The sequence below is a fragment of the Berghia stephanieae genome, chromosome 8 (genome assembly GCF_034508935.2).
Source record: "Berghia stephanieae isolate SIO BIC M18660-M18661 chromosome 8, UCSD_Bste_1.3, whole genome shotgun sequence".
In the NCBI taxonomy this organism is placed as follows: Eukaryota; Metazoa; Mollusca; class Gastropoda; order Nudibranchia; family Aeolidiidae; genus Berghia; species Berghia stephanieae.
Genome location: NC_088367.1, coordinates 42410673 through 42420672, shown reverse-complemented (window position 1 = coordinate 42420672; position 10000 = coordinate 42410673). Strand labels below are relative to the sequence as shown.

Here is a 10000-nt window from a genome sequence, read left to right as displayed (position 1 = left end):
TCTCTTCGACGTCTGCGTTCGATACTTGAAGCTCGGGTTTTCTGGCCAAAGTTTTAAACCTCCGCGTTTTTTTTTAGTCTACGACTGTTAGTGGTTTGTCTCAGAAATAGAAGTCTGCAGAGAAAAAGAAAAAGAAATGACAAAAAAAAAAGAAGAGATTCAATCATCTCTTCGACGTCTGCGTTACTTGAAATACGAGTTTTCTGGCCAAAGTTTATAAATAAATAATTTATAATTTTAAAATAATAATTGAGCTTTATCTAGCGCAATATCCACTAAATGTGCTCAAAGCGTTTTACAAGGGGTCCCTGGTCAACAGCAACATTTAACATGTAGGTGTTAGGCGATATTACAATTTTTCGGACAAAGAGAACGCTGTTAATGGCCAGGTGAGAGAATGTGAGTAAAGAGCCTTTTCCGAGGACTCAACTATGCGCTGAGCGCGAGGCTCGAACCCAGGGCCTTCGGAACCGAAAGCGTGTGTCATACCACTAGACCACATAGCCGCACGTATATATATACACGTTTTCTAAGTCTACGGCCGGTTAGTGGTTTGTGTCTCAAAAATAGAATTCTGTGGAGAAAAAGAAAGAAAAGAAAAAAGAAAAGTAAGAGATTCAATCACCTCTTCGACGTCTGCATCAGATTATTTTCATTATGATAATATCTTAAAATAAGAGGGGTTTTAAAATGGTATTTCTTTAAAAACGAATTCATTCAGAGTTGAAGAACAGACTAACGGTTTTCCTTCAATCGAAATTTCATACCACTTGACCTAGAAGTTAAGTTGGTCTCACATGAAATACAACTTGTCTTCAATGCGACTAATTTCCGTTATTTGAATTCTTCAATTAAACTCTCTGCTTACCAGACATTTTCAGAATTTTTCTCTGAAACTTCAGACCCACCCAACACAAAAAAAAAAAAAATATAATTTTTTCCGACTCAAACAGAAAAGGAGCAAGTACATTCCATACATAATAATGTCCAGTGTCTTGTATTTATCGCTATAGATAGTTCGAAGATGACGTCACTCAGGTCTTTGTTATTGTTTTTTGCCATCCGCGAGTAATGCTCACTGAACTGTATTAACCCGACTATAAACGTTCATGGATACACACAGTTTTGTGTGTTGGTCCGTTATACTTCAGGATGGCAATGTTATGAGCTTCTTAGCCAAGCCCATACTATCTATAACAAAATATTTTTTTTATAAGTTGTGATGTAAAGAGGATGTCAAAATGAGAAAATTGTTGGTTTCATCGTAACGAATGTGACGATTTTCTTATGGATGGTAAGGACCGAGAGGGTTAAGATTTTTTTTAATGATTTTTGTTGAGATAGTAACGTCAATGGGGAAAAAATGAATAAAAAAGAAGGATTATGAAATCGAAATTGAATAATAATATTATTTATTTAAGATGTCTCCGTTACAATAAAAACAACAACAACAACGACGACGATAGCCGTCTGCTGTTGAACATTGCAATGCCCTGCCCAGCTTGTGGAAGAATGAAGCGCCGGGATGAATTGTGGGTAAAAATGAATTGAGTACACACATTATTTCCCGCGCCATTCACCTAGAGGAGACCTTGAGTGGAAAGGAAAACAAGGGGGCTGACATGTTAAGATCGTTTCCAAGTCAGGCAAATCCCCGGAGAAAACGATGCTCGGGCCGAGGGAGTTCCTTCCCCTTGCACGCCAGATAAGAAATTAAAACGAGGCCGGTGTTAGAGATAGAGCAGGGGGATTCTGGGATGTTAAGTAGATTTAGAGGAGATGTGACACCCGTGAGTGTTGTGTTCTTGTTTTCACTTTAAAAGGAAATTGGGGAAAGAATAAAAAGAAGAGAGAGAGAGAGAGAGAGAGAGAGAGAGAGAGAGAGAGAGAGAGAGAGAGGAAAAATGGATAGATAGAGATGTGGGTGTGTCTGAAGTGTTGGTTTTGGGGAGGGGGATCGTAACGGGAAGGGAAGGAGACCGGGGGGGGGGGGGGGGGGGGGGGGGTTGGGGGCGGGGAGTCGAGATCCTTTTATTTATTTTTTTTTATTTATTTTTTTTTTTGGGGGGGGGGGGGGGGTACTTAGAATCGATGTTGGTCTGTTAAGGTCAGCATTGAAATAAAACAATAATGATAATAAGATTTTCTGTGGGTTTCTTTTTCTTTCTTTTTTTTTTTTTTTTTTTTGGAATCGTTTCGGTTCTGGGGAACATCGTTTTGGCTGGTTTTTATTGTTTTATGCGTGTTTGTGTGTGTATGTGTGTGTGCGTGTGTATGTTTGTGTATGTTTGTGAGTGTTTGAATGTGCAGGCGAACGCTTTGTTTGCTTTGCTTAGTTATGTTGTTGTTGTGGCGTGTTCCGTCCGTCTCTATTTGTTTAGCATTATTTTAGCCCTTCACTATAATTTTTATTTTTTTATTTTGTACAAACGAAGAAAGTAGCACATCTCCTTCCGCCTCACATACGAAACGGCAGAGCATCTATTTTACGATGTATTGTGACGATGCTACCGGGCGGGTTCGCGATTGTGCACGAATGCGGACCGGACTTTGCTGATTGGGTCGATCGTCATAACATAATAGTGTGAGAACCATAAGAAGCTGCTGCCTCACATACAAAATTCTACTTAATCAATTTTCGGGGAATTGTTATATCAGAGTCTCTCTCGTAAAAAAGATTGAGATAATCCAGATGTCAGCCGCAATACAGCGCCGCAAAAGTAAGCAATTGGGGCTAAGTTTCTTGCTCGGGGATAAAACGGAATGCCGAGTAGATTTAGATGCATTGCCTTATCCATCAGGCCATCTGGCTCCCCCTTACCCCCCCCCCCCCCCCCCCCCCAAGTTGAAGGAGAGATGAGAAAGAAGATAGGAATGAGGAAGGGATAAGAGTGAGGCATTTGAGAGAAAGGGTACATACACATACTTACACACTCCGATAGATAGACAGACACACAGATAGATAGATAGATAGATAGATAGATAGATAGATAGTTAGATAGATAGATAGATAGATAGATAGATAGATAGATAGATAGATAGATAGATAGACAGATAGATGGATGGATGGATGGATGGATGGATGGATGGATGGATGGATAGATAGATAGATAGATAGATAGATAGATAGATAGCAGATAGATAGATAGATAGATAGATAGATAGATAGATAGATAGACAGATAGGTATGTAGGTAGGTAGGTAGGTAGGTAGATAGATAGATAGATAGATAGATAGATAGATAGATAGATAGATAGATAGATAGATAGATAGATAGATAGATAGATAGATAGATAGAAGGATGGATGGATGGATGGATAGATAGATATATAGACAGATAGATAGATTGATTGATTGATTGATTGATTGATTGTTCTATTGAGTGATACAGAGAGACAGACAATGGAAAGAGAGTGAGAGAAGAGAGAGAGAGAGAGAGAGAGAGAGAGAGAGAGAGAGAGAGATGGAAAGAGGAAGAGAGATAGATACCCGTCACTAAAATGTTCCAAGTGGGAAGGGGCTCGGTCGGGTAAGGGGTCTGTCTTTTGCCAAGTCACCATAGACAGATAGATAGATAGATAGATAGATAGATAGATAGATAGATAGATAGATAGATAGATAGATAGATAGATAGATAGATGGATGGATAGATAGATAGATAGATAGATAGATAGTAGATAGATAGATAGATAGATAGATAGATAGATAGATAGATAGATAGATAGATAGATAGATAGATAGATAGATAGATAGATAGATGATGGATGGATGGATAGATAGATAGATAGATAGATAGACAGATAGATGGATGGATGGATGGATAGATAGATAGATAGATAGATAGATAGATAGATAGATAGATAGATAGATAGATAGATAGATAGATAGATAGAGACAGACGAGAGAAAGAGAGAGAGAGAGAGCGAGAGAGAGAGAGAGAGAGAGTGAAATATATATATATATAGAGAGAGAGAGTAAGATGGAGTGGAAAAAGAGATAGATACCCGTCACTATAATGCTCCAAGTGGGAAGGGGCTCGGTCGGGTAAGGGGTCTGTCTTTTGCCAAGTCACGAAGCAGCCTTTTCTGTAGGAAAAAAACTCCTATCCAGCCCTTAGCTTCTCGGTTACTGCTTTCTTCGTAGGAGGGGACAGAGAGTGGGTATGTTGTCAACTTTCGGGAGACATCTTGCAGTAATGAATTAAAAGCAAACAGCTTTTGTACTTGTTAAATGTCGGCGGCTGGTGGCGAGATGATGATGGCTGGCGCCGTCCCATGATGCTTTTCGGGGGGACCCTGAATCGATATTGGAGGATAAACATAGGGGGATCGGATAGACTACAAAAGAATGGGGGATAGAAAATAGAGCCGGTGGGAGGATAGAATAGAATAGAATTGTTTAGTATAGAATAGAATAGGACAGATTGAATTGTGTAATAGGGGAAAAAAATGAAGGGTGGTGGGTTTATGACTGGGTGGGTGGGTGGGTGTGTGTGGTGGATGGGTAATGGGTAATGGATGCGTGGATTGATAGATGGATGGATGGATCAACGTATTTGGATATTATACGGAACGAAATTGACGTCAATCAGCTCTTTTTAAAATTGATTTAGACAGTCATTTTTGGTGATTTTATTAGTTCACACTAAATTCTATCAATAATAATATAAACGTTCAAGGTTACACATAGTTTTATGAGTTGGTGGGTTATATCAGGACGTTGTGTGTATTTTACCTTAACGCATAGCATCAATAAGATTTATCGGTGTGTTTGGTTGGGGATCGCTGAGCTCAGTTGGTAGAGTACTTGTCTCACACCGGGCTGCAGTCAAGATTTGTTTTTTTTCTAACCCCCATGTCTATCCATCAGTGATTGGGTAGCTGGGTCTGTTACATTAGGTGGAAAGTACTTCTCGATAGACCGTTGTCCTAATCAAAGGGTAGCAAACAACTGTCCATGACTGATTAATCGGTAGTACTTAAGGTTGGATATCCGAAATATTAATATATATATATATATATATATATATATATATATATATATATATATATATATATATATATATATATATAAGCCGAAATAGTACACAACAATCTACTTTTACTTTCACTTCCTGGTGTGAGAGAATGCTCGAAACAATATTGTAGAAGTTGATCATAATTATACTTGAAATATTTTGTGTGTGTGTCTGTGTGTGTATATGTGTGTATATATATATATATATATATGTGTGTGTGTGTGTGTTTGTGTGTGTGTGTTGGTGGGTACTTGTAGATACTAGAGTGCTCGATAACATTTATTAGATCATGTAAAATAAATAAGGACACTCGAAATAGAATGTGGGTGATCGTTTCAGTGGTGGTCGCACCTCTTCAGCTGATGATAAATCCGTAGTTCCCTGAAATACAATGTGAGTGTCCTTGTTTATAGATAGATAGATATATAAAGTTATAAAATAAAACCCACGAAATAAAAGTGCTCGACTTTAATGTTAAAGGAGCGGTAAATATATTACACACATGTAAAATAGAATTATTGTTTGCTTCTTCTGTACTGTTTCATGTGTCATATAGAATTGAATAATAATTCGAAAGGATTAAGATCATTTTTTTTTTTTTTTTTTTTTTTTACGAACTGTGCGGCTATGTGGTCTAGTGGTATGACACTCGCTTTTGGATCGGAAGGTCCTGGGTTCGCTCGGCGCATAGTTGAGTCCTTGGAAAAGACTCTTTACTCACATTCTCTCACCGTACTCAGGTGTAAAATGAGTACCTGGCCGTTAACAGCGTTGTCTTTGTCCGAAAAATTGTAATATCGCCTAACAGGTGGCATGTCCCGTCCTACATGTTAAATCTTGCTGTTGACCAGGGACACCTTGTAAAGCGCTTTGAGCATATTTAGTGGACATTGCTCTACATAAAAGCTCATTAAAACTGAGTATGTCCCGTCCCCTTTAGCGAGGATACTATGGCGGTGTCAATGAGGGACTTTAAAATTATGGTGCCAGATCAGTACAAAGATATATCGCTCCTGGATCCACCACTGGTGTCTGTTGAACTAGTCCCCTTTGTCTTTCTTTGCTGTTCGATAACTTGATCTAAATCTTCCTCTTTACTGGAACTGACATGACCAAAAGTGGCTGGTTCCCGGCACGCCCCCTAGTAACAATTGATTTTTTCGTGTGTTTTTTTTTTTTTTTTTTTGACTGTTTTTGTAAAAAAAAAAATTCTTTTGTCGCTTTTTTTTAAAACATAAATAAATAAAATAATAATAATAGATTCCCTTTATTCATCCCTAAGGGGAAATTTTTCTTTAGGGTCTATTCCAAGGGAAGACTGGAATAACCCAGGCGTCAGCCGCAGTGCAGCGCCGCAAATTTGTATACTGCAATATCCACCACACGTGCTCAAATTGCTTTACAAGAGTTTTCATGCCAACACTAACACTTAACATGTAGGACGAGACATGACAAGACGCTTGTTAGGCACTATTATTACACTATTTTTTTCCGACAGAAACAATCCTGTTAACCGCCAGGTACTCATTTTACACCTGCGTACGACGAGAGAATGTGAGTAAAGAGCCTTTTCCAATTACTCAACTATGCTCTGCTCAGAGCGGGACTCTCACCCTGGACTTTCCCGATACGAAGGCGAGGCGTCATACCACTAGACCACATTATGGTCTCAATTTCTTTTAGCAGCTTTTGGTTGACTCCATATTGATAGTTGATCAGTCGAATATTAACCTTCTCTCCTCAACATTGCTTTTATTTACGTCTTCAATTCACAGGTTTCGGCATGGAGGCAATCTTTCTCCTGGGCGTGAGTTTCACCAGGAATACGGCACCGGCTGTAGCTTGTCTTACCCTGGCTGTTGGCTTCAGTGGATTCGCAATTTCAGGTATGTACACTACACATTTGAGTACAATAATAAAAGAAGGCTATAATTTGGTCACTTCTTGCGTCTAGAAGATAACATCCTTGTCCAAACTGCAATGGCAGAATATTTCCTACATGGCAACAAATATGTAGGGAGACCACCAACATCAATAGTAACTACCCTGAACCAGGATCTCTCTACATATCAGAAATTGCTGGATTCAAACGAGGCTGAATTAATCCCTGAATAACTAAGAAAAAATACAGTGTCCTCCATACTTAAGTCACAAAAAGAGCTCCACAGCCTCAAAACTCCGGCCCAGGACCGTGACCAATGGAAACAACAACATGGATGGAGGGAGCAGCTATACTCATCGAAGTTTTAAAAACTCTATGGCTGAATCACACAATTCTCAGCAAGCGTTATTCAGACTGCGAGGCTTACTACAACAACAATTACTACTACTACTACTACTACTACTACTACTACTACTACTACTACTACTACTACTACTACTACTACTCTACTACTACTCTATCTTTCTACTACTACTACGACTACTACTACTACTACTACTACTACTACTACACTACTACTACTACTATACTACTACACTCAACTACTTACTACTACTACTACTACTACGACTACTACTACACATACAACTACTACTACTACTACTACTACTACTACTACTACTACTACTACTACTACTACTACTACTACTACTACTACTACTACTACTACTACTCCAACTTTACTACACATTTTAATTTGGGGTCTAGATAATAATCAATCGTTCATTTCGAGATGGGAGTGATCTCGGTGCATACAATTCAAGGGGACAACGATATAAATGTAACACAATATCAGTTGGAGACTTTGGGGTCATAATATAAGAGTGAAAACTAACCCCAGCTTTGGAAGGGTTAAAAGCGACGTTTACTTAGTTTGCAGGTCTGATAACCGGAGGCAATCATTTGGGCCCATTTTAACATTGTTGTAATGGAGAAACATTCTGCGTTGGTTGCATTACAACAATGAGACCCAAAACAATTTGGGTTATCAGACCTGCGAATAAGTACACCTCGCTGCATAGATTTTTGTTTTAAATTGATCGGACAACACCGATGGGCCCTTCGGAGCAATAAACCTCCACAACCTTCAATGGAGGGCGGTTTTTGTGAGTTGTCATTGTGACAGGGACGACCATTTTCCCTGATTTAATCTCTGCGCATGACCGGAAGTGCCGGAGCCCAAGGTTGACACTGATCATCCGCACGGCTCCGAACTTGTCTTCTGTAAACTTTGTCTTGAATGTGTTTTGGGACAGAAAAACAATGGGTTTTGGAAGTGTGTGTGTGTGTGTGGGGGGGGGGGTGGAGGGGGGGGGGGTGGGTGAGGGGAAGGGGTGTGAATTTGGTGACCCACTATCTATATTTGGTTTTATGTCGAAGTGGTGGGGTGAAGGGGGGGGGGGGGTGACGAGGGAAATGTGAATTTGGTTGACCCACTATCTATCTTTGGTTTTATGTCGAAGGGGTGGGGTGAAAGGGGGGGGGGGGGGTGACGAGGGAAGGGTGTGAATTTGTTGACCCACTATCTATATTTGGTTTTATGTCGAAGGGGTGGGGTGAGGGGGGGGGGGGACGAGACACTAAAAAAATTTACTTTATGGTGGCAGTGTGAACTTGCGGTATGACACTCACCTTAAAGTTGAGCGTTCCAAAATTGAGCTTCTATATAGCACAATATCCACTAAACGTGCTCAAAATTTCCAAAGCTTTCCGAAATTGAGTTTCTATATAGCACAATATCCACTAAACGTGCTCAAAGGTCTTTACAAATGGTCCCTGACCAACAGCAACACGTAACGTAAAGAACGAGACATGACGACTGTTAGGCGATAATACAATGGGGGTTTTTTTCCGACAGAGAGAGAGAGACAGCGCTGTTGACAGCGCCATTATTTATGAGTAGTTATCATTAAATTCTAAAAGTACAAAATTATACATAGTTTTGTGTTTTGGTACGTTATATCCGATTGGCGGATTGTTGTTAGTTTTTTTGGCATCAACCTTATTATTTTTGTTTAAAAATGTGTGCAAAGGTCCAATCTTGTACCACTCCTTGTCATCCTTCTATTTCTATCTACTATCGAATACCTCTCTCCCTCATCACTTCCCTGTACTTGAACCGTTTGGTTCCTAAGTCAAATTTTTCAGGACGTGCTTTCGCACATTCTGCTCCCCACTGCGTGGTAATGCCCTTTCAGCAGACACCAGACACCGTAGTTCTCTGTCCTCCTTTAAAGCCTCTTTGGAGACAGAGTATTTCCTTTCAGTTTTTCTGTGAGTGTTTATTGATTTTATTGAATTTATAATATATATATATATATATATATATAATATATATTTGAATATATGTATAAGCGCTTCCGGCACTTTTGGTGGAAAGGGGCGCTGTAGAATTTACGCTCATTATTATTATTATTATTATTATTATTATTATTATTATTATATTATTATTATTATTATTATTATTATTATTATTATTATTATTATTATTATTATTATATTATTATTATTATTATTATTATTATATTATTATTATTATTATTATATTATTATTATTATATTATTATTATTATTATCATTATTATTATTATATTATTATTATATTATATTTATTACTATATTATTATTATTATTATTATTATTATTATTATTATATTATTATTATTATTATTAATTATTTTATTATTATTATTATTATTATTATTATTATTATTATCATTATATTATTATTATTATATTATTATTATCATATTATTATTATTAAATTATTATTATATTATTATTATTATATAATTTATTATTAATTATTATTTATTATTATATGTTTATTATCATTATTATTATTATTATTATTATTATTATTATTATTATTATATTATTATTATTATTATTATTATGATTATTATTATTATTATTATTATTATTATTATTATTATTATTATATTATTATTAGTTATTATTATTATTATTATTATTATTATTATTATTATTATTTTTATTATTATTATTGTTTGCATATTATTATTATTATTATTTATTAT

The 10000-nt window shown here is 37.0% G+C and overlaps 1 protein-coding gene across 2 annotated transcripts in view; it reads left to right on the top strand.

Moving 5' to 3' along the window:
* Nucleotides 1-10000, top strand: part of LOC144978715 (vesicular glutamate transporter 3-like) — a 350750-nt gene that overhangs the window by 310241 nt on the left and 30509 nt on the right. For both annotated transcript variants that reach the window (XM_078925137.1, XM_078925136.1), the window contains one exon: nt 6793-6903. In XM_078925137.1, the coding sequence (XP_078781263.1) occupies nt 6793-6903 (111 nt within the window). The remainder of the gene's footprint in view (nt 1-6792; nt 6904-10000) is intronic.